This window comes from Lutra lutra, chromosome 1 (assembly GCF_902655055.1).
Source record: "Lutra lutra chromosome 1, mLutLut1.2, whole genome shotgun sequence".
NCBI lineage: Eukaryota > Metazoa > Chordata > Mammalia > Carnivora > Mustelidae > Lutra > Lutra lutra.
In genome coordinates, this window is record NC_062278.1 from 211,652,752 (window position 1) to 211,677,278 (window position 24,527).

General features: G+C 48.8%; 1 protein-coding gene across 3 annotated transcripts in view; it reads left to right on the forward strand.

Annotated features, from left to right (window-relative positions):
• Positions 1-1,693: 1,693 nt before the first annotated feature.
• The window catches only part of AKAP8L (A-kinase anchoring protein 8 like), a 28,057-nt gene continuing 5,223 nt past the window's right edge, over positions 1,694-24,527 (forward strand). Inside the window, exons 1-13 of one of the 3 annotated variants that reach the window (XM_047699345.1) lie at positions 1,694-1,837; positions 7,480-7,554; positions 12,210-12,242; positions 12,555-12,612; positions 12,715-12,795; positions 14,785-15,238; positions 15,334-15,430; positions 15,513-15,583; positions 15,941-16,004; positions 16,805-16,913; positions 18,364-18,505; positions 18,593-18,698; positions 18,933-19,063. In XM_047699345.1, coding sequence (XP_047555301.1) covers positions 1,825-1,837; positions 7,480-7,554; positions 12,210-12,242; positions 12,555-12,612; positions 12,715-12,795; positions 14,785-15,238; positions 15,334-15,430; positions 15,513-15,583; positions 15,941-16,004; positions 16,805-16,913; positions 18,364-18,505; positions 18,593-18,698; positions 18,933-19,063 — 1,434 coding nt within the window. In that variant the 5' untranslated portion in view covers positions 1,694-1,824. Of the gene's footprint in view, positions 1,838-7,479; positions 7,555-12,209; positions 12,243-12,554; positions 12,796-14,784; positions 15,239-15,333; positions 15,431-15,512; positions 15,584-15,940; positions 16,005-16,804; positions 16,914-18,363; positions 18,506-18,592; positions 18,699-18,932; positions 19,064-24,527 lie in introns of those variants that run through there. The other 2 variants (XM_047699337.1, XM_047699354.1) reach the window with 2 other exon arrangements.

A 24,527-nucleotide genomic window follows, 5' to 3' on the forward strand; every position in this document is an offset into this window, starting at 1 on the left:
GTAGCATGGGAAGTTCCTCCCCACCCACACATGCAGTGATAGCTGTGTAGGTCCTTGAAAGGGTCGCATACAGTTCTTAGCTCAGAGGGCTCTTTTCTGAGATTTTGAGCATGCCCTTTGTCAGGCCATTCCATCTCAGAGGCAGAGCATAGGATGTTAACAAAGTCATCAAAATGAAGGTTAAAAGATGGCTGTGGTATGTGCCATGAAGGCAGCTGTAGGATCCACGAGAGGTGTCTGGGAGCTCAGCTTTAATTTGGAGAACAGGCAGACATCTCTCAGCATGAAAGTCAAATGAGCCCCAAAGCTTGGTGTGCACATTAACCAGTTTTATGTGCTTCATATTTGGAGTTTCTCAGCACATCATTATTAGCCTTTTCCCATGTGGCAGCAAGTTATGCATAAGTCATTTTTAGGGGAGGGGTTGTTTTATTAAAATATTTTATGGAGAATTCCAACCATACAAAAACAGTAAAATGAATCCTCATCTACTTACCAATTACCAACTCAAGACCAAGCTCTCCAGCTATAACCCTTCCACACCTTCTGTCCCTTTCCCCATTTGAATTACGGTGAATCAACATACTTGTCATGTGAATTAATGTCAGTATTTGAGTCTTTCTCAGAAGGATGGGGACTTTTAAATACGCCATTATTACACCTAAAGAGAGTGACAATTCCTTAATATCAAGAAGTCAGCAACATTGCTCATACTTTAAGACAAGCTTTTAAAGTAAAAAAAAAAAAAAAAAACATATGTACAAGCCATAATGGTACTCAGTGTGATGAGTTTTCACAGATGTAAAGTACCATTTTCAGTGTCTGCAGCTCTGTCAAGTCATCTCTTAGAAGTTAGGAGGTATCTCCAAAAGTGGATTCCATGCAGCATCCAGTGAGGATGCTGAGGATACAGGGTCAGTGCCAGGCTGCACCATTACAGGATCTCTGAAGGCCTGAACGAACCAAGGGGGTCTTAGGAGTTCAAGCTTTAACACTTAAGTGCCAAGGACCTAGGCGAAGTCATGAATTCCAAGCCTCGGTTTTACCTTTTAAATGGGAAGTTCTTTGAAAAGGACCTTGCAGGTATGAGGGGAGCATTTGAGATGATAAACAATATGAATATATTAATTACATATGCCATATAAACATGCTATATAAGTATATCCATTATCATTATGTAACAATTAACAACAAAAGGTAACATTTACTTAGTGCACCTGGCACTGGACTGATTTCTTTACATGCATTATCTCATGTGTTTGAACCTGTGCCCAGCATTTTGTTTGGTGCTTAGTTGTGATTTTCATCCAGCATGGCCATACCGTGCTCATTTCTGGAGTTGAAGGCCAGAGAAGTTAAACAACCTAGGTTTGCACTGCACCTCGGTAGCAGGGCCCAGACTGGAACAGTGCCCTGTGCCCAGTTCCTGCTCCCTCTGGCGGTCCTCCAGGGCACCTCCCCTCCCCTCCGCCCTGACGCGCTTGGGCCTTAGCCCTCCCTGTAGTACACCGCTCCGCCCTTTCGAATTCTACAAGATTCCATCTCCCCGTCCTGCTTCTCCCAGCCAATCATCGCGGGCTTGGGATAACGGAGGGCGGGGCTCACACGAGATGGGCAGCACCATCAGTCTCTAACATGAGGATGGGCTGGGATAGACAGCGCTCTCCTCCAATAGGAGTAAAGCCAGAGTCCTACGCGAGCCAATGGGACCGGGAGGTGGGGTTCGCTTGTGTTAGAAGGGGCCCGGGGGATTGTCGCCGCTATCCCGGCGTTGGACGTGTAGGACAGCTGCGTGGGTCCTCGGGTGCTGTGTTCGCTGCTGCCATGAGCTATACAGGTGGGCCCGCCGGGTAGGGGTCGGGCTTCGGGTGGGGAGGGACAGGGACGTGCCAGAGCCGCACCGTGCTCGCCCGCATCTCCCCCGGGGCTTGGACGCTGCCCTCTCTGCGGTCACAAAATGGCGCCGCGGGTCCGTCGCCTCAGGTTCGCCCCGCTCATGCCTTGGCGCCTCAGTTCTTTGTGCTCCGGCCCTCTCGTCCCGACTCCCGGCCGCCCGAGGTCTTGGCCTCTGACGCTTGTGTCCGAGGTCCCCAGCCTGAGCGCGTGCGTTCTCTGAGCCCACCACCTCCGCCCTAGGTCGGGTCTGCTCGGACCTCGGAACCGCAGGTCGCCCTTCCTCAGGCCTTAACCCTTCAGATTGGGCAGCGGGCTGGGCTGCCTTCGCCATTGCCACAGCCTCCCCCGCGCCGTTTCCCTGCAAAATGCCGCAGCTACCCACCCCCAGCCCCTTTGCCTGCCCCAGGCTGGGAGAGGCGCCAGGCCCCGGGGTGATGAGCGGGGGAACCTTGGGCCCAAGGGGCTGGGGGCTACGCCTGAGCCTTGAGAGGAAGGACCAGCTTTTCCATTAATTCATTCACCATCTGTCAGAGTCTTCGCGTCAGGTGCTGAACAAGCGCTGGGAAATTGACAGGATATTCTCAAGCAGCTTATGGGCGGACCTTAACAGGAAAACCAATGAATGTGGGATTCGCTCCCCGGGGCTCAGTCCGCGGAGGGGCTTGCTCATTTGCGGGGGTGGGGTGGGGGGTGGTTGGGATCAAGGTAGAGAGGTGACATTTGAGCAGACCTGAATGGAGTGAGGCAGATAAGGGTGTCTGGCCCGGGGTGCCACTGGCATAAAGGCCCATGAGCAGAAACCGCCTGGCTTTTTAGATCAGCTAGTGAGGCCAGTGGGATTTGAGCAAAGCGGGGAGGGTGGATGTTGAGATCGGAGAGGGGACCCTGGGCTATGCTTGGACGGTTGTGAATTATCCCTGGAGGAGTTTGAAAGGCTGCCTGGGTTTGCCTTGGCAGTAACACATGAAGCTTCTCAGCCGGGAGCCATAAACTGGGCCTCCCCCTTTGACGGGGGTATTAGGCTGAGCAAGTATGGTTGCTGGGTAACCTACATTCTACTTGGAATGTTCAGGACTGACAATGGAACTGAAGCCTCTGGGGCTATTCCAAACACTATATTATGTTAGCCTCAGCAAAGAAGTAGTGCCAGGCGTCCCACCTCTGGCCTCCAGGTGAGGAGCCTGGCAAGAAACATGCTTTTCCAGCAACCATCCCTTAGCTCAGTGGTTCTCAATCAGGGGTGGTTCTGCCCTCCTGCCCCCACCGCCAATTCATTTGGCACTGTTTGCAGATGTTTCTGGTTGTCACATCTGAGAGTGGAGTTGCTCCAGTCATCCAGTGGATAGAGGTCAGGAATGCTGCTAAACATCCTGTAATGCACAGGGTGTCTCCCACCACCATAAATTATCCAGCCAGGAATATCAGTAGTGCCAAGGTTGGTCAGCCTTGCCCAGGCCTTTCTGTAGCTTTCCTGGTTCAGGAGAAAAGTCAGTAGTGTTGTTGCTGACATCTCTGGAATTGAGGTGTAATCCTTTCACCAAGTCTTGGTTTTTAGGGGCAGGACTGCTGAGGAAAAAAAAAACCAAAAAACCAAAATGAATGGTTGGATGCTCTGGAGTAGCTTAATAATGGCACATTTGAATTTATAGACAAGGAGACTGTCTTTGAGAGAGTTGGAGAAGTCTCTAATGGCCAGGTCTAATTTCAACTCCAGATCTTGTAGGCTTTACTTCTTGACTCACTGAGGGACCAAGATAATGAGATAATGATTACTTTTTCCTTGATCTTGATCAACTAAAAACAACAGTGATTTTATAATGTGAGTCTTTCCCTTTTGAGAAGCATACCATTGAAGTTAAAAAAAAAACTGCTTAAGTCCCATTTCAAGGAATTAATATGCCTTTAAGGAGGAGTTCTGGAGGCCTTGAAGTAGATGCTACCATTATTAACAAGCATAGGAGGTGATTAAAGTAACTTACCTTTTTGATAACTTGTCCAGCTTTTGAACCTAGTTCATGTGTACTTGGAAAAGGGGGCTCCATCTCTGGCACTGAGGAGAAGGATGGGAGCAATGGAAAAATAGGACAGAAAAATCCAAAATCAGGCCTTCAAACACTGCCAAACCTTTTATAAAAACATTGCTTTCACCAAGTTTGTGTTGGGAGTGTGCAAGGGGTTTAGCTGAGTGGTTCTGGCTTGGGATCTCTGAGGTTACATTTTGGATGTCCATCCAAAATGACTTCAGGGACTGTAGTCATCTGAAGGCTTGATGGAGGCTAAAGGATCCACCTCCAAGGTGACTCAAACTCACATGGCTGGTGGGTTGATGCTAGCTGTTGGCTCCTCACCATGTGGGCCTCTCCACAGGCCTGTTTGAGGCTCCTTACAGCATGGTAGCTGTTTGCCTTCAGAGTGAACGATCTACAATAGAGCAAGGCAGAAACTATTGAAAGTCCTACTCAGGGGCACCTGGGTGGCTCAGTGGATTAAGCCTCTGCCTTCCACTCAGGTCATGGTCTCAGGTCCTGGGATTGAGCCCTGAATCGGGCCCTCTGCTCAGTGGGGAGCCTGCTTCCCCCTCTCTCTCCTCCTGCCTCTCTTTCTACTTGTAATCTCTCTCTCTGTGTCAAATAAATAAATAAAATCTTTTTTTTTTTAATTTTTTTAATTAAAAAAAAAAGTCCTACTCAGTAATTTCTGCAATCTTACGGGTTACACTGGTTACCTCTATTAGTTTGGGAAGGGACAGCAGCTTTAGGAAGCAAGAAAAAGTAGAGGCCATCTTGGAGGCTGGAGTCAACCTAACCTTGTTCCAGTTGTCCTCTAGTTTATATCACTTTGTCATTTCTTCAAAGAATCCTCTTTCAAAAAAAAGAAGGAAAAGAATAAAATGGAGAAGCTCTGTGTATTTTTGAATGAAGAAGATATCACAGTCTGACCAAGAGGGAGGGAGGGGTTATGATGCATAATTACCATAAATCCATGGTCTGACCATTAGCTTTCTAGGGCCAAACACTTATTTTTTCACCCAGAGCTGTTCAGGGTAAATCAAACCAAGAAGAGAAGGATTTATGAGCCAGATAAGAATTTATTCGTAAATGAAGCATAACAAGAAGGTCCTCTGAAGACAGTATTGGGCAATAAAATGTTGACATGGGGAGGACAGAAGTAGAGCAGAGGTTGCCATTGACCTCTGAAGGCTTGGTGGATTGTCTTTCCTTTTTCCCGGGGAAGAAGAAGGGCCCCTCTCCCTTGACTAGACATAGATTCTTTGTTCTGCAGCTTTCATACTGTGTTCCAATTAGTAGTCCTGTCAGGGTGTGGTGGTTCCAGCCGCACCTGCTGTGTGTATAAACCATGTTACCTGAAGTCTGGAGCCATCTCACTGGTGGCTTTATTGCTGAACAAACAGGTTTCGGAAGCTAGTTAAGCAAACATTGTGGAGAAGGTAGGGGTAGGGTACTAATTTTTACACTGTGGGGCTTCCTCACAAGTGAACCATCCAGAACGTGCTTTCACTGTTTCTTGTGGACATTGTTTAGGATGTATGCATCTTGGGAAGGTCCTGGGTCCCTGGAGGGAATCCATTATAATTTACCGTTCTTTTTTTTTTTTTTTTAAGATTTTATTTATTTATTTGACAGAGAGAGATCACAAGCAGGCAGAGAGGCAGGCAGAGAGAGAGGAGGAAGCAGGCTCCCCGCTGAGCAGAGAGCCCGACGAGGGGCTCGATCCCAGGACCCCGAGATCATGACCTGAGCCGAAGGCAGCGGCTTAACCCACTGAGCCACCCAGGCGCCCCTAATTTACCGTTCTTAATTAGTGAACGTAAAAATGGTTACCCTGGATACTTTAGCCTTTCTCCTTCCCTAGCACCAAGTCTCAATTCCCTCCTCTGGGAAGTAAAGATAAAGTGTGGGTCCACTGATCTTTACTTGAAAGCTGGGAGCTGGGTATATTTTGGAATTCTAGTGTGAGAGGAGGACATTCCACAACACCCCCACTGGGGTGTGAGGAGCATCCTGTAATTAAATGCATTATTTCTGGGGGCGCCTGGGTGGCTCACTGGGTTAAGCCGCTGCCTTCGGCTCAGGTCATGATCTCAGGGTCCTGGGATCGAGCCCCACATCGGGCTCTCTGCTCAGCAGGGAGCTTGCTTCCTCCTCTCTCTCTACCTGCCTCTCTGCCTGCTTGTGATCTCTCTCTGTCAAATAAATAAATAAAATCTTTTAAAAAAAAATTAAATGCATTATTTCTGTACTAGGTTGGGTAAAGAAAAATTATAATTGTCCTCATAAGTCAGTTTTGTCCCACAGTGAGTGTTGGCACCACATTTGAGGAGAACGCTTGGTTTTCAGACCTTTTTGGACTTGGGAACTGCAGGGTAAGGGATCTTGGCCCTGTCCTCTTTTGGCTGTGATGAGGATGAAATAAAATAATGCAGATAAGGCTCTTAGCACCCTGCGGGGGAAACACTTGTTCAATGATGGCGTCTGTTGTGATCTTCTTTGTTGCTATGGTCCTAAAAGATGAGCTAGAGAGACTGTCAACATGTGAATGCCTACTCCAGGGAAGGGACTTGGTGTATGCTTTTGTTGATTTTCCAAAAAAAAAAGCTATTAAAGGCACTGGCTTTAATTTTTAGATCATGAATTGGCTCTGATGAGAATAGGCAAATATTGCCTCTTGGGTATCCATCATAGTTTCAGTACTAAGGGTAAATCATTTTAAAATAGTGTTTGTAAATGTAGTTTTAAAGATAGTGCCAGGATTCATCATTTAAGAACAATAGTTTCTGATAGAGGTTCAAGTTTTCCTTATTTAGTACTAATTCATCTTAAGTTGAGAAATAGTTTGAGGGAAACCCGGCTCAGTTGGATGAGTGTCTATCTTCAGCTCAGGTCATGATCCCCAGGTCCAGGGATAGAGCCCCAAGTCAGGCTCCTTGCTCAGCAGGGAGTCTGCTTCTCCCCCTGCTTATACACACACACATTCTCTCTTTCTCAAAAAATAAAATCTTAAAAAAAAAAAGAAAGAAAGAAAAGAAAAAGTTGAGAAAGTAGGAAATAATATGCATACTATTTATGATATTGGTTCAGTAAAAACATGCTTACCTCAAGTAATTTAATTGCATATACACATTTTTTTATGGGAAAATTAGAAAATACAAAGCAATTTCCGTTTCAGATCTGGGGGAAGGGAAGGGGTAATATTTGCCTTAACATTTTTCAGAACCAACACCCATCCTTGTTTGAACTGGAGGCGGCTCACCTTTCAGTCACTTGATATAAGTATTTTCCTCGTTTAACTGAATAATTTGGGCACTCATTTATCGAAACCAAATACTGGTTTAAATTGTTAGAACATTTTTCTCCAGTGTTTCTGGTGTAGCAAGTTAATTATAGCCTGTCTTTTCATTGGCTAATATATCCTGGAGGTATAATTAAAGTGTTGAAAAGCTAGAGATTTTGGAGGCTTTCCATTAAGAGGAGGGCCTGTCAGCCAGTCTACACTGAAGGGTAGTCTTAGGTCACCTCCATGTGGCTTGTTTTGGGAAATTAACCACACCATGCTTATATTTAGGCTTTGTCCAGGGATCTGAAACCACTTTGCAGTCGACGTACTCAGACACGAGCGCTCAGCCCACCTGTGATTATGGTAAGTGTGGGCCCCTGGGAACCAAAGGGTGAGAGCTTTGCCTTCTAGTGGCAGAGCAACCTCATGTCTCCTGGGTGGCCTCTCACTCTGCTCTCACTGTCTTGCTTGTCCCAGTGCAATCTCGTGTAAAACAGTGTGGTGGGCTCTTGGAATAGCTAGTGCTTCTGTTGGAAGCAGTAATGGGAAAGATGTGTGCTTACTGAACAGGCTGGAGTTCTTGGAGCTGTAAATGATTGGTCCCTTTGACCCTGTAACATGTTGTTGAAGTGCATATGGTCTGTGACAAAGGTCTGGCTTCACAAAATCCCCTTGAGGGCCTAGGAAGGAGAGTCGCCAATCAAAGTCCAAAGGATTGGTCTGAGCAGAAACCTAGCCATCAGTTTAGCTTCAGGGTAGCATGTGGGATGTGTTTGTAAGAGAAGCTGCCTGTCTGAATCTAGCAGGGATTTTAGAGACAGTGAGACCATCTCAAGCCAGCGGGCTCCTCACACGGGATTGAAGGAAAGTGTCGATCAGTTTCTTAGTCCTGATCAGACACACTAAATCTCTAATTCAGAAGTAGCCACTCAGGCACGTGGGTGGCTCAGTTGGTTAAGCGACTGCCTTCGGCTCGGGTCATAATCTTGGAGTCCTGGGATCAAGTCCTGAGTCGGGCTCTCTGCTTGGTGGGGAGTCTGCTTCTCCCTCTCCCTCTGCCCCTCCAGTTAGCAATTGCTAACTGCCAATAAATGCTGGTCCACCTGCGGTCTGTGACCACAGATGTCTGTGAGAAGGAGCCCTCTTTGGAATTAATAAGGATAATGCTTTGCATGCTGAGATGGGTTGATCGTTGCACTATTAGGGTCCGGGGAGGGACTGAGCCTACACTGTGACACTACCTCAAGAGTCACTGAATAAATGGACATAAACTCCCTCAAGTATTAGCAGCTAGTCCAGAGGGAGGAGGAGACTTAAAGTGTTAAGAAATTGAGTAAGGAGGTATCAGGTATTTCTGGAAAGAGGAGAAACTTGGTATATCTGGCTTCCCTGTCTTGCCCTGTCTGCCTCACCCCATTTAATCAAGCAGTAGTCCCAGATTGCACAGCTTATTTGAATTCTTTTCCCTCTGGTTTACATAGTCTCAGTACGAGCATTTTGGCAGATACACCATTTACAAATCTTTTCTTCCGGTCTGTGGCTTGTCTATTCTCTTGTCAGTAGTGTCTTTCAAAGAACACAAGTTTTTCATTTTGATGAAGTCCTGTTTATCATTCTTCTCTTTAATATATGGTGATTTGGGTGTTGTGCCTAAGAAATTTTTGCCTAGGGGTACCTGGGTGGCTCACTAGGTACTTTGGCTCCAGGTAAGATCCCAAGGTACTGGGATCGACCCCCCATGTTGGGCTCCCTGCTCAGCAGGGAGCCTGCTTCTCCCTCTCCCTTTGGGGCTCCCCCTGCTTGTGTGCGTGCACGTGCGCGAGCTCTCTCTCTCTCTGTGTGTGTGTGTGTGTGTCTGTCTCTCAGATAAGTAAAATCTTAGGAAGGGAAGGAGGGAGGGAGGAAGGAAGGAAGGAATTTTTGTCTAACTCAGGTGCCCAAGATTGTCTTCTGAGTTTTCTTTTAGGTACTTTCTAGTTTTATGTTTTCCATCTGTTCTGTGATCTATTTTTAGTTAGTATTTCTACAAGGCATACAGTATAGGTCAAGATTCTTCGAACCTCTATGTGTTGGTCTGTTTCTGGACTCTAATTCTGTTCTGGTCGTCTGCATATCTGAATTTCCCCCAGTACCAGTCCGTCTTGATTACAATATAATGAGTCATTAAATCAGTTAATTCAAGTCCTCCAGATTTATTCTTTTTCCAGAATTGACTTGTATATTTCAGTTCTTTTTGCCTATAAATTTCAGAATCAGTTTGTCGATTTCTGTAAGAATTCCTGCTGAGATTTTGAGTCTGATGGCCTCAAATCTATAGATTCATTTGGGAGAATTAACCTGCTAATGATATAAGTCTTCTGATCCATGAATAAAGTGTCATTTGATTTAATTAGATCTTTGATTTCTTTCATTAGTGTTTTGTAGTTTTCAAAACACAGATCTTGCACATAGTTTGTTATAGTTGCATCTACGTATTTCCTATTTTTAGTTCCAAGGTAAATGATTTTTTTAAAGACTTCAGTTTTTAGTTGTTTATTGCTAATTTGTAGAAATTGGGTTGATTTTTATATATAGACCTTGTAATAAACCTTGCCAGGCTCACTTATTTTTGTAACTCATACAGATTTTTTTTATGTAGTCAATGGTGAAAGAATAAAGACAGTTTTATATTCTGGCTTAAATTGTAAAAGCAGTATGACGATATTTAAATAACATTTTGGAAGACCGTCAACTGCAATCCCGCCATATTAATACTTCTGTCAGCATTCCTGTTCTAAGTAGTTGAATATAGGAAGATAGAATTTTGTGTATCCTGTTTTATTTGCTTACCGTTAGAAGCGTTTCCTTGTACTGGATAAGGCTGAATGGATTTTTTTTTGATGCCTCTATGAGGTATGTCACTGAGAAGGTAGGCTGTAACTTCCTTGAAGTTGACCATTTACGTTGTTCTGTATTTTTGTTCTATAAGTTTTGCTTACTACGACCATTTACTTTTCTCTTCTTCTGTTTGTTTTTCGCTTATTAAAAAGATTTTCATCCCAGGGCGCCTGGATGGCTTAGTTGGTTGTCCGCCTTCAGCTCAGGTCATGATCCCAGGGTAGCGGGATCAAGCCCTGCGTCAGGCTCCCTGCTTCTCCCTCTCCTGCTCCCTCTGCTTGTTTCTCTTTCTGTGTCAAATAAATAAATAAAATCTTTTTAAAAAAAATTATATCCCTAAACTTTCTTGTGTCAACACTAATCTCATCCCCCTCTGGAGGTAGAAGTGAGCTTTTGGAAGGGGCAGTTCTTAGGGACTCCCCAGGCTCAAAGTGTAGATAAAGGTTTCCCCTTGAAGGGACATGGCTGGGAAGCCCCCTTCAGGGAGTCTGAGTTGCTCTGGGCATAGCAACAAGCACATGCAGAGCGCTTCCCAAGTCCTATCTGTCAAAGGGCTATCACCTACCTAGCCACTTGTCCTTGTGTTTACAGAGTTTAGCATGCATTCCTGCTTCGTTTCCTTGTGCTTCCTTGCTCTATTCTGGCAGATTTTCAGCAGCTAAAGCCCTGGAGAACCATACGCAAGCCTCATAAGCGGAGCCCCAGTGGGTCTGCCTTGGCTTCCCAGTCCTGTCTCCTTTTGAATAGCTAATGTGCACTGTTCCTGGTGCAAACACCCAAGGGACCAGGCTCTTGTCAGTTGCTGGGGCCAAGTATATATTATTCCTCGGTTGCCTCTGGCAGCCTCTCTTCTTGCCTGTCAGAACTACTCCTTTGCCACTCATCTCTTACGTGATTTCCTGCTGCCGGCTGTCCCTTGCTGCTTTCTAATTAGAAGTGTCTCCTTTAACAGACAGTGCTCTGGGCCTGAGCAGTGCCCAGCACTGCCAGCCTCTGCTGTTGTGTGCTCAGGATGATTGTTGAATAAAGGAATGAATGAAAAGCCTCTGCTTTGATTTCCCCAACCAAGAGGATTTTTGCTTTGTGAGCTTTCTGGAGCCCAAGATGCATTAAGTGTAACAGTCACCTAGGGTTCTTTGCTGGTTTCTGATACCTCCCCATTCTGTTTATGCACTGGATTGAGGAGGAAACTGACTGTAGGACCTACCTTGGCCTGCCCCGTCCATCTTTTCAAGTTTATACACTCTTGCTGACCTGTGACTGGACTCTGTCATTCATCACACTGCCGTCTCACTGAGCTTTGGTCCCTGTCCTGGGATAAAAGCATGTCTTGTCTGTCTGTAGGGTAGAGATAATAGGGAGTAGGAGAAAACTCTGGTGTCTCACTAGAGACACTGGGAAAGTTCTGGTGGACTCCCCTGGGCAGGAACCATGTTTGCTTGGCTTGGAATTCCCACTTGACTTTGCACTTCGTCAGTTCTCACTGGCTTTATATTCTGAAGGGGTGAATTTTTCTCGTGTGCTGGGTAAAATCCAGAGTATATTTAGTTTATAATCCAGATTGTTCTCTCAGCATTTCTCAAGCTAGGAATTATGTTGTCCTTACCTCTGCCAATAGGTGTCTGAATAGCACACACAAGATTCAAGTGCTTGGTTGTCTTCCCTGTTGAGGCATCTACTTTGGGGACCAGGATAGTCATTTTCTCTGTTCCAGATGGCTTTTTTTGGGTGATTTGAGTGACATGATTTTCACAGTGGATGTGGGCTCTGTGCTGAACTTCTTGTATAGCATAGTCTGTGTGAGGCACCAGAAACCGTTCTCCTCTTCCTCTGATTGGTGCTTAGCACGATGTGGGAGTAATCTAATTCTGGCTCCTCAAGGGAGGAGTATGAGAGCCAAATTCCTTAGCTGGCAGTGTTGGCAAGGGGAGGCCCCTTAAGTAGCAGACGGCCAGAGCCACAGAAGTTCCGGCACCAGAGCATGGGGTGACCTGGTTCATTTATGGAGTGCTCTTAAGCTCAGGGCTTCTCAGGGGAGGTTCAGTCTTCGGTCACCAGGCTGGCACTGAGAATCGTCTTCATTTAAGCTCTTGTTGTATTATAATCAACTGTAGATGTAATTGCACTTTTCCTTTTTGTAGGGTATGGAACTTGGAACTCTGGGACAAACAGAGGCAAGTATTCCCATGAGTGCTCTCCTCTCCCTTGGGATTGAACTGGTTGTGTGTTTCCGCCACTGCCCAGCTTGCCCAGAGTGTATTGGGAGGTGCTTTTGGGGGCCCCTGGTCCAGCTGGTCTTTCACAGGAGGTCCTGGGCTGGGACACACCCAGCGGAATGGCTAGGCCCACCCAGCCTCAGGTGGCTAGGGTCCCCAGCTTGTCTCTGTGACAGAAGATGTCCTTGTCTCTCTGTTCTGTCTCTGTCTGCCTGTCCTCTCCCTATCCCTGCCATCTCTGTCCGTCCGTCTCTATCTTCCTCCTTGCAGGCTACGAGAACTATGGCTATGGCTACGGCTATGGCCAGGATAACACCACCAACTATGGGTATGGTATGGCCACTTCAAACTCTTGGGAAATGCCTAGCTCTGACACAAATGCAAACCCTAGTGCTGCGGGTAGCGCCAGTGCCGATTCCGTTTTGTCCAGAATTAACCAGCGCCTAGATATGGTGCCACACTTGGAGACAGACATGATGCAAGGAGGCGTGTACGGCTCAGGTGGAGAAAGGTGAGTGGGTGTCCGCCCAGGGGTTGAGGCTCTGCCGGGTGCTTGCTGTCTACGGGTACCTCCCTCTGTGACCCGCCTTCTGTGTCAGCTTTCTCTCTCCTTGCTTTGCTGCTGGGGCTGCCGGAGACTGCTCAGCATCTGCTGTGCTTCCCTTCTCTGGCCTGGGGCCCCTCCCTGCCCTTTGCTCTTGCCTGGTGGCGTCTCCCTACAGCTTGTAAGGGGAGGAACAAGCCTCAGCTGGGCCAACTTCGCTGTATCCTCTCAATGGCTCTTCTTAGGACCAGAGTGTGAAGGGGCCCCTCCCTGTGGAGACAGGCGTTTGGAGATCTCATGAGACTTTGTATCCCACATGGGGTCAGTGCAGGACACATTGGCTTGGGCTTGAAGCAGGGCAATGAGTCTTTGGGGCTGACCACAGCAAGCTGGACGTCCCCATGTAAGAGAGCAGATATGGACACTTCCGGGCCACTCTTCTGAGCCTGACAAAGGTGTGCCTGTTGGGCCTCAAAAGTGCCTTTGTGAGGAACTGTTGTCCTCATTCTTGAAGTGCAAGAGGTCACACTCCTTGCCAGAAGGCACCCAGGACTAGGTGGTGGAACTGGGCCTGCCTCCTAGCTATGCCCTATCCTGCAGCATCATGCTGCGCGCATTTGTCTGTCATTATCTGAACTGGTGCTGGCTCAGAAGTCCTTGTGCCCTAGTGAGAGGCTTCAGTGAGGAGGGCACACGATGGCGTGGAGGATCCTAATGGCTCCAGCTGACAGACGGGAGGAGAGCAGAGAGTAAGGAGGGGTTGGGCCGGGCACTGGTGGGTTCAGGTGAGGCCCCAGGGCCACTGGGGGCAGAGGCTGCCAAAGGGACTTGCACGCATTGGCTCTGTAGCAGGCAAAAAGGGTGAGGGGTCCCCAGACAGACCCCATACCCTCATGCTGGGCAGCCTTTGCACTTGGTTGGTGCTGAGGCTGCTTGAGGCAGAAGGGGCTTGGCTTTTAGCTAGTGGCTGTGTGGACCCTGTTGCTGCTGGTGCCTGTTGCCTGTGTACCTTCTTGCTATAGCCTAGAACAGGGGAGTAGGGGTGAGGGAGGGGTGACAACTGGGTAGTGCTGGCTACTTCTCCCACAGCTGCTGGCACTTCATGGCTGCCCAGTTTTGCCAGGAGGGGCCTCTGTGCCTGTGTGGGATTAGGGACGGGGTATGTGGGCTGCACCCACGGTTAGAAGAGTTTTCTGTACGTTGGGGAGGGTATGTGCTATGGTGAGTGCTGCGAAATGTGTAAGCCTGATGACTCACAGACCTGTACCCCTGGGGCAAATAATACATTATATGTTAATAAAAATAATTAAAAAAAAAAAAAAAAGAGCTTTCTGTGGCACTCTCTTTCTCCTGGGAGGCTTGGCCTGCCTTTCCAGTTGCTGTGGAGGGTTCAATCCCACAAGGTTGATGTGATAGAGCTCTTTCTCTAGTCCCTGGGCAAAATCACAGTGACTTTCCTGGGAAACACTCTCCACTTGTCTCCCTTCTCCTTTTGGGTGGTGAGAGCCTTTGGAGGATTGGAAGTTTGCTTAGCCAACAGGGATGAGACCAGCACAGGGTTTCTCGTGGGCATCATCGGTCCTGTTGGACAAGCATTTGTGTGCTTAACTACCCACATACCACAGGACACTGGGGTGCTTGGTTCCACCCCCAAGTAGAACCTTGGGCACTGTGACTACCACAGATAAGTCCATGCTTCCAAAGGGCTAAGGGCTGCAGGATGTTTCTGCCCCTGTCTGAGATATACTCCATCCCATTATCGGTTTGTCTTTGGGTCCCCTGGCTGGTGCAGAGGCAGTCCTGAACATTGAGCCTCTCCGACAGGGTGCCATAGGTGCTGGAGTAGGACTTCTGTCCCCAGGACAGGGAGCTCTGGGGAAAGACAGGAATAGTAGGCTCCACCCAAGGGTAATGGGACCTGAGGGCCTCCCTGATGCTTGCCACCTGCTTCTGCAGATATGATTCCTATGAGGCCTGTGACTCGAGGGCCATTCTGAGCGAGCGCGACCTATACCGGTCAGGCTACGACTATGGCGAACTTGACCCCGAGATGGAAATGGCCTACGAGGGCCAATACGATGCCTACCGCGACCAGTTCCGCATGCGTGGCGGCGACACCTTTGGCCCACGGGCTCAGGGCTGGGCCCGGGACTCCAGGAGTGGCCGGCCGATGGCCTCGGGCTATGGGCGCATGTGGGAAGACCCCATGGGGGCCCGGGGCCAGTGCATGCCTGGTGCCTCCCGGCTGCCCTCCCTCTTCTCTCAGAACATCATCCCCGAGTACAGCATGTTCCAGGGCATGCGTGGCGGGGGCGCCTTCCCAGGTGGCTCCCGCTTTGGCTTCGGTTTTGGCAATGGCATGAAGCAGATGAGGCGGACCTGGAAGACCTGGACCACGGCTGACTTCCGGGTGAGTGGAGGGGGCCATCCCTCCTGGCCCCTGCCTGGGTGGAGCAAGGAGCGTGGAGCCGTCTACCCTGACCCAGCTCCTACTTTCCAACCCAGACCAAGAAGAAGAAGAGAAAGCAGTGCGGCAGTCCCGATGAACCAGACAGCAAAGCCACCCGGACGGACTGCTCAGACAACAGTGATTCAGACAATGGTGAGCTGGGCACTGGGTTGCCACTCCCTGCCCTCTATCCTGTGGGGCTCCCGGGCTGAGCTTGTCTCTTCATGCTTTTCAGATGAGGGCACTGAGGGGGAGGCCGCAGAGGGCACTGAAGGCGCCGAGGCTGTGGAGAAGGGCTCCAGAGCAGTAAGTGGCTGCGCTCTGTGCACTATCAGCAGGTGGGGCCTGTGCGGAGCGGGCTGGCTGAGCCTGTGCCACAGAGCAGGGCTCTCCACGGGGCCCGCAGGCCATCCTGGTCATGCACGTGTGAACAGCACAAGGGAGGCAGAGGTCCGGTAGAGAGCGAATAGACTGCAGGCGGGCCATCCAGCCGGAGGCCGGGCTTCTTTATCAGAAAATGGTCAAATGAGCCCCCTTGTGCAAGAGCTGCTGTGGCGTTGTGAGGCTTTTGGCCTCGTGCCCGACATTTCAGGCCTTGGCGTTCAGCGACATTATAAACAACTGTATGTGCTTTAACGTGGGGTTTTTGAAACTGTGTCCTAGGAAGGAGAAGATGAAGAAGGAAAAGAAGAAGGCAAAGAAGAAGGCAAAGAGGATGCAGAAAAGGGTGAGTCTTGTGAGTGGCCTGGATGCCGGGGAGACTGTTCCAGGCACTCACAGTTGGAGGGATCCAGCTGAGGGCAGGGTTGTGACGGAAATGTGGCCGGCCTTCGTTTTACTTTCCTGTGGGGGCAGCAAGCAAAAGAGTTGGGGGGAACCACAGGCATACTTCCTGCCCTCCGTCCTTCAGTAGTGACAGTTCCAAGTCCTCAGTGGCTGGTGTCTGAGCTGGGACCCTCGGTGCAGTTTTTACGGCTCTGGTTTGCCTGTCCTCTCCCTTAGCGCCTCTCCAGCCCCTGTTGGGAGTCCGTGTCCCCCTACCTGAGTGATGAGCGCCAGCAGGTACCTAACAGTAAATCCAGCCTCAGCCCACTGTTGCCGCGGTGCGCCGTTGGGGGGGGTGGGCTGAGTCCTTTGAGCTTTTGGGTCTTTACCTCTGGGGGCTGCACTTAGGCCTCAGCCAAGGCCTCCCTGCATCCCGCTACCTGGCCCCGCTGAACTTGTGCCAGCGTCCCCACCGAGACGGCTTCTGTTTGCCTTCCAGCCTCCCTGTGGCCCTCTGCAGAGTATGGGTGTTCTGGAGAGCAGTGGGGTCAGCCTGTATCCTCCTCTCTTCAAGACCTAGGCCCAAAACAGTTCCCTGCCCAGCCCAGGGTGCCCAGCCCTGCTCGTGGCCGGAGTCCTTGTTCGAACGGCTGCTCTCAGAATGGACTATCTGGAGTAGAAGGCGGGTGATCCAGCCAGAGGCCCCAGGGCCTGCCCTGACCCAGTGGAACCAAGCTGGTGACTGTGCTCCTCTTTCCACAGGGGCCCTGAGCACCCAGGATGATAGTGGGCAGATCAAGCGCAAGTTGCAGGCAGGCAAGAAGAGCCAGGACAAGCAGAAAAAGCGGCAGCGAGACCGCATGGTGGAAAGGTAACCGGCTTCCCTCCAGTCCTTTGCCTCTGCCTCGCTCCGGGGCTGCCGCCTGGAGAGCAGGGCCATAGCTCTGCCGCCTCGCCGCCCTCAGGCCTCCCTCGGGAGCTGCCACCTGCTCAGCCGTGCATGGACCCTGCTTCCCGCCAGGCCCAGCTCCCAAGGCCTGACTCATTCCCTGCCCCACTGCGGCCGCCTGGCGACCGCTGGCGTCTTTGACCTGAGACCCGACACTGCTCGGCACCGTTGCCCAGAAGCTCCAGCGCTAGGTCACTCGGTGCACGAGCCCCGAGGTGCACTGGGGGCCCGATGCCCCTGCGGGAGGGGGCCAGCTCATCAGAGACTCGAGGTCCAAGGCGCCTGTGCCACCCCAGCTAGCTGCCAAGAGGCCGCCGCCGCGCCCAGGAGAGATGGCAGCACCTGTGGGCTGTGGCAGCTGCGGGCCTGCCCTCTGCCCTGCCCGCCGGCCCTGTCAGGCCGGGCCTGTTTGTGGCTGAGGCCTTCACGCCCCTTGGTCGGGTCTGTCTGCCCTCAGGGCTCCCGCACTGGCGCTTGCCTCCTCCTCCTCCGCCTCAGACTCTTGCTCTTGCTGGACCTTCCTCAGCCTCGCCGGCGCCCGGCCCCTGGGCTCTCCAGACAAAGCTGACCCCGTGGCCCAGATAAGGACGTCCGGCAGAGGTAGGGACCCGCCCCGAGGCCTCGGTGGCGGCTGGCCTCCTCCGCCCCTTGCCACGGCGGCCTGCTCCAGCCCAGGCCCCAGACCCCGGGCTTCTGCTGTGGACACCAGGCCCAGACAGAGCACCTCGCTCAGGTGACTCCAGGCTGCCCTCTGGCAGGCCAGGCGGGCATCCTCCTTCCAGCTCAGACTGGTCTCTTCTTGGAAGAGGAAGATGAGGCAGCAGGAGCCCAGGCCTGCTTGCCTCCCATCCCTCCCGACACCACCCCCAAGCATTCTGAGCAGAGGATGGGCTGGGCCTTTCAGTCCCCCAGACCCAGAAGGAAGATGCAGCACCTTTTCGGGCCCTGCCTCAGGACTGTGTACTCCACTCTGCACCTCAGGGCCACCTGGCTCACGCCAGGGCATCCTTCCTTCCGGTCCCCAGCTGGGCCAAGTGCACACGCTCGTGCCCAGCCTTGGTAGAGAGGCCCACCGGCAGCCTTCCAGCGACTCCTGGCCTGTTGCAGCAGCTGCTGCCTCGGGTTTCAGCCTCCTGTCTGGGAAGGAAGAGCTCTACCCCTGCCCCCCACGTTGCAGTAACTGCAGTCTGCAGACTTTCTGTCCCTTTCTACTCCCGACCCTACTGGTCCCAGCTTGTCCCCCTGCTGGGACCGCCCTTCAGAGGCCCATGAGCAAGGCCTGTTTCAGGGCTCGCAGCTGGGTTGGGTGAGGCGGCAGCACTGCTCCCTGGGACCCTTGAGGCCTCAGCCCCTTGTTTCTTTCCTGTGGCAGGATCCAGTTTGTGTGCTCTCTCTGCAAATACCGGACCTTCTACGAGGAGGAGATGGCCAGCCACCTCGATAGCAAGTTCCACAAGGAGCACTTTAAATACGTAGGCACCAAGCTCCCCAAGCAGACAGCTGACTTTCTGCAGGTGAGCCTTGGAGCAGCAGCTTCTCAGACCCCTTGGAACACAGAGCAGCCTGCACAAACCTTGGTATCTCCTCGGTATCTTTGACAGGAGTATGTTGCCAATAAAACCAAGAAGACAGAGGAACTCCGGAAAACCGTGGAGGACCTTGATGGTCTGATTCAGCAGATCTACAGAGACCAGGATCTTACCCAAGGTGAGGAGGTTCCATCCCACTCCAACCAGGCAGAGACTCAGCCTGCCCTTCTCTGGTTCTCAGAGTGGGGTCACGATACCCCTCTGTTCCCCCAGGGAGGGTCAGTGAGAACAGCCTCAGGCCCACATGGAAATGGCAGGGCAAAGTGAGGAGCTGGTCTGGTGTTTTCCCTAAACTGCTGGGTCTGTCTTAGGCACCTGGAACCAGTGGTGACTCTCCTTCTCCTCCCTGCAGAAATTGCCATGGAGCATTTTGTGAAGAAAGTAGAGGCAGCGCACTGTGCAGCCTGTGACCTCTTCATTCCCATGCAGTTTGGGATCATTCAGAAGCACCTCAAGACCATGGATCACAACCGCAACCGCAGGGTGAGTGGCCACCAGTGCCCTACCGCCATCCTGTGCGTTGACTTGGGGGCGGTGCTGGGGTTATAACCTCTGCTTGCCCATGAGGCACTGCAGGAGATGTGGCGGGGCAGGAAGATGGAGACATTTCTGGTAGTGCAATCAGTGCAGCTACAGGGAGAAGGGAGGGAAATGGGGACACTGCCAGGTGGCATTAGAGCTGGACCCTTAAGGCTGTGGGATATGGGGACCTCCGTGTGCATAGGGGCCACCAGCCAGAATAGGTTCAGAAACCCAAGAGGAAGTGTACAGTGTGCATCTTGCTAGCGGAGGGGTTCATGAGGGCTGGGCTGAGGGCCGTGGCTCTCTCCTGTAGGCAGTTTTTAAGTCGGGCATTAACAGGATTAGAGTTGCTGCAGCACCTGGTGTGGAGGGAGATCTGGGGGGCACACGAGGAACTGCGGCACTACCAAGCTACAGGACTGCCTCCACTTTGGGAGTGATGAGAAAGGCTGGACAAAAGGGCTATTTAAGGAAGTGACCATCTGGGATGTCTCGGGCTTCTGGCTTGGGTAACTAGATGGACAGAGCTGCTGCTAAGATAAGGGGGTAGGGATATGGTACAGGGAAAGGAGTCAGTCTAGCAAGAAGGTGAACAAATTCAGTCTTTTTGCCAATGTATCCTCAATGCCTAGCACATAAGCCAGAGGAGGTGTTTTTTGATTGAGGGGCTGTCCTGCTGGGCTGAAGGTGGCTGTCAGAGGTCCGCTTGGGGTGGGGGGAGGGGGGCGGCAGGGGGCTATGCAGTAGGGAGAGAACTCAGGACCAGGACCAGGTCGGGACCCCTGGAGGCTTGACTGCCACCACCCTGGAGGAGGCGGAGGGGATTTATGTGCAGATGATGGCAGCCAGGGGGAGCATAGGAAATAGCACTGCTCAGCCTTTTTCCACAGCCATCTGATTCATCGCTGGTCTTTCTTGCTGCACTGATTCTCAACAATGGGATGGGGGAGGTGGTGGAGGAGATCATGTGTGGATCTTGCCAACACCAGGTTCTGGAACTAGGATCTGATAAGGCGGTAAGAAGAGAGCAGACCGCAGTGCATGATATTAAAATGTGGAAAATCTAGGTGAAATGAGGGATTGCCAGTAAAACATAAACTCACATTGATCCTAGAAGTTTGGGGGAAAAAACAAAAAAGCCATAGCTGCTAATAGAGGGGTACAGAAGGGTGAGGAAAGACAGAAGATAACTTAGAAATTAGAAAGCACCAGAGGTGGTTGAGTTAGAGATTTGAGTACAATTTAAATACTGTACTTTTAGAGATTCCAGACTATAGAAATGAATGAAAAACTTCTAATTATTATTATTTTAGGTCACAGCTTTATTGAAATATAATTCATCTAGCATACAGTTCACCCATTTAAGCTATACAGTGCAGTAGTTTTTAGTATATTACAGTTGTGCAGCCATCAGCACAATTACAGAACATTTTTATCACTTCAGAAAAAAACTCCTGTCCTTTCACTCTCACTCCCTAATGCCCCCACCATGTTTCCCCAGCCTTAGACAACCACTGAAATACTGTGTCTCTGTATATTTGCTTATTCTGGGCATTTCACGTAAATGGAGTCATGTAATACGTGGTCTTCTGTGATCAGCTTCTTCCATTCAACGTGTTTTCAGGGTATATCCAGGTAGCATGTGTCCGAACGTCATTCCTTATGGCCTAATCCTATTCTCTTGCATGGATATACCATATTTGGTCTATCAGTTCATTAATTTGGGCATTTGGGCTGTTTTCACCTTTTGGCTATAACGCTATTACAAGTATTTGAACATGTGTGTACAAGTTTTTGTGTGGGCATATGTTTTTCTCTTGGGTATGTATCTAGGAGTGGAATGTATGAATCCAGTAGTCACTCTCCTTAACTTCTTCAGGAATAGCAGGATGTTTTCCAGAGTGGCTGCACCATTTTATATCCCATCATGTTTTATATTCCCATCAGCAATAGTGTGCGGGTTCTGGTTTCTCCATACTTCTCTAGCGCTGATATATGACTTTCTGATTCTAGCCTTCCTAGTGGGTGTGAAGTGCTGTCTACTGTTTATTTATTTACTTATTTATTTATTTAAAGATCTTAGAGAGAGAATGAGTGGTAGGGAGGAGCAGAGGAAGCAGACTTCCTGTAGAGCAGGAAGCCCGATGTGGGGCTTGATCCCAGGACGCTGGGATCACAACCCAAGCTGAAGGCAGATGCTCAACCAACTGAGCAACCCAGGAACCCCTATTTTTTATTTGGATATCCCTAATGACAGTGATGTTGAGCATCTTTTAATGGGTTTGTTAGCCATTTGTCTGTGTCCTTGGAGTTGGAGAATGTCTATTCAGATCTTGTGTTTGTTTCTTAGTTGTATGGTCTTCTTGAGTTACAGAGTTTTTAATATATTCTAGGGGTGCCTGGATAGCTCAGTTGGTTGTCTGACTCCTGGTCTGGTTTCAGAGCAGGTCATGATCTCAGAGCCATGAGATCAAACCCCATGTTGGGCTCTGCCCTCAGTTCCAGTTGGCTTGAGATTTTCTCCCTCTCCCCCTTCCCCCCACTCACATTCCTGCTATTTCTAAAACAAATAAATAAATGAGATCTTTAGAAAAAGAGTTCTTGGGGACACCTGGGTGGCTCAGTTGCTAGGCATCTGCCTTCAGCTCAGGTCATGATCCCAGCCAGGGTCCTGGGATCGAGCCCCACATCGGGCTGAGTTGGAAGCCTGCTTCTCTCTCTCCCACTCCCCCTGCTTGTGTTCCCTCTCTCACTGTGTCTCTATCAAATAAGTAAATAAAATCTTAAAAAAAAAAGAAAAAAGAGTTCTTTATATATTCTAGATGCAAATCCTTTATCAGACCTACAGTTTACAAACATTTTCTCCCAGTTTGTAGGTTGATTTGTCACCTTCTTGATGTGTCTGCAGCACAAAAGTTCCATTTTGATAAAGACCAGTTTATTTTGTTGGCTTGTGCTTGGGCTATCATGGCCAAGAGTCCATTGTTAAATCCAGGGTCACAAAGATTTATCCTTGTGTTTCTCATAAGCTTTAGCTCTTTTAATTTGGATCTTTTGAGCCATCTTTTTTTTTAATCCAGTTTGACTATCTTTTGATTAGTTTGCTTAATCCATTCAGATTTAATGTTATTACTGAGATGATCAGATTTACATCTCTTGTTCTATTCCCCCTTTACTGGTTTTTGTTTTTTTGTTTTTTTAGTGTAATATTTTGATTTCCTTAATGATTTTTGTGTGTGTGCTACATTTTGGGGGGGACATCTTTTCTGAGTAGTTTCTCTAGGCCTTACCTTATACATACTAACTTCTCAGAATCTTTTTCATATAGTATATCTTAATTTCAGTGGAACTGAATTACTCATGTATAGCTCTCTCTATAGAGGCGGTTGTTGTGTTACTGTTGAACATAGTATTTTATCCACATATGTTATAATCCTAACAACACAAAGCCAATAGTGTAATACAGTACCATGACTACTTTATATAATTTTATGTCTTTTAAGGAAGCTGACAGACGAAAGGGAAGCAATTATATATCATATATTTATATTATATATATTTCTAGTTTTTTATATATTTTATATATATTTTTATACATATTCTATATATTTCTAGTTTTTGTTATATTAGCCTTCTTATTTTTTACTTTTGGTTCTCTCCATCTGAGTTTTTCCTGTGGATTTAAGTTACCATCTGTAGTCACTTCCTTATTAGTCCAGTACAGCTTTAGTCCCCCCTCCTTCTTTGTGCCGTTATTGGCAAACATGTTTCTATATGCTAATAGATCAAACAATACAAATGTGTGTGTGTGTGTGTGTGTGTGTGTTGCTTTATACAACTAGTTTTCAGTCAGTTGAGAAGACAGGCAAAGAATTACACGTTTATAGTGTCTGTTTTTGTTGGTCTTTCACATGGATTCGCATTACTGTCTGGGGTCACTTGCTTTCAGCATGGAGAACTTCCTTTAGTATTTCTTACAAGGTCTAATGGCAGCAGACTCAGGTATTCTTGATTGTGGAATGTCTATTTCACCTTCTTTTTTTTTTTTTTTTTTTTAAAGATTTTGTTTGTTTATTTGACAAGACCGAGATCACAGGTAGGCAGAGAGGCAGGCAGAGAGAGAAGGGGAAGCAGGCTCCCTGCTGAGCGGAGAGCCCCATGTGGGGCTCAATCCCAGGACCCTGGGATCATGACCTGAGCCGAAGGCAGAGGCTTCAACCCACTGAGCCACCCAGGCGCCCCATTCACCTTCATTTTTTGAAAGATAGCTTGACTAGGCATAGGAGTCTCGTTTGACACTTTTTTCTTAGAACATTTTAAATATGTTCTTTTTGCTGCTTTCTAGCCTTGTTTCTCATGAGAAGCCAACCTTTAACCTTATTGGGATTCCCTTAAGTGATGATTCATTTTTCTTTTGCTGTCAACACTTTTTCCTTGTCTTCAGCTTTCAGCACTTTTATTATATCTTTTTGTGGATCTCTTTGTATTTATTCTACTTGGAGTTTGTTGAGCTTCTTGGATGTCTTGTTTTTCACCAGATTTACCAAGTTTGCATGCATTTTTTCTTTTCTTTCTTTTTTTTTTTTTTTAAGATTTTATTTGACAGAGAGATACAGCGAGAGAACACAAGCAGGGAGAGTGGAAGAGGGAAAAGCAGGCTTTCCACTGAGCAGGGAGCCCAATGTGGGGCTCGATTCTAGTACCCTGGGATCATGACCTGAGCTGAAGGCAGACACTTAACGACCGAGCCACCCAGGCACCCCTGCATTTTTTCTTCATAAATTTTTTTCTGCTTCTTGTTCTTGACAATATTTTTCTTTCTTTTTTCTCTCTTTTTCAGATCCTTTCTCTACCAATCTATAGATTTTCTAATTCTTCCACCCTGTAGGCCCCCCTGTAGGCTCTTCTTAGCTGTTTTGTTGGTTCTCTCTGGTAATGGGGGGAAGCTGATGATTTAGCTTATATTAGTATCCAATCTGCTGGTCTCCTTTGAATTGCTTTTCCCCACACCCTCCACTGTTTTGAGAGAGCCCTCTGTCTTAAACTTCCTAACACACTTATGAATAAAGTAAGTTCCTTTGGGGGGTGCCTGGGTGGCTCAGTTGTTAAGCTTCTGCCTTCTGCTCAGGTCATGATCCCAGGGTCCTGGGATCAAACCCCGCATCAGGCTCCCTGCTCAGCGGGATGCCTGCTTCTCCCTCTCCCATTCCCCCTGCTTGTGTTCCCTCTCTTGCTGTGTCTCTCTGTCAAATAAATAAAATCCTTAAAAAAAAAAAAAAAAAGGTAAGTTCCTTTGGAAAGAGAATTGGGAGCTCACTGTTTTAAGGCCTGTCTCTAGGTAAAACCTGAGCTTGGTAACTTTTCCTTACTCAGTATTTCTTCATTTGCTGTATGTCCTTAGGACCTTTTCCCTTGACTTTAAAGG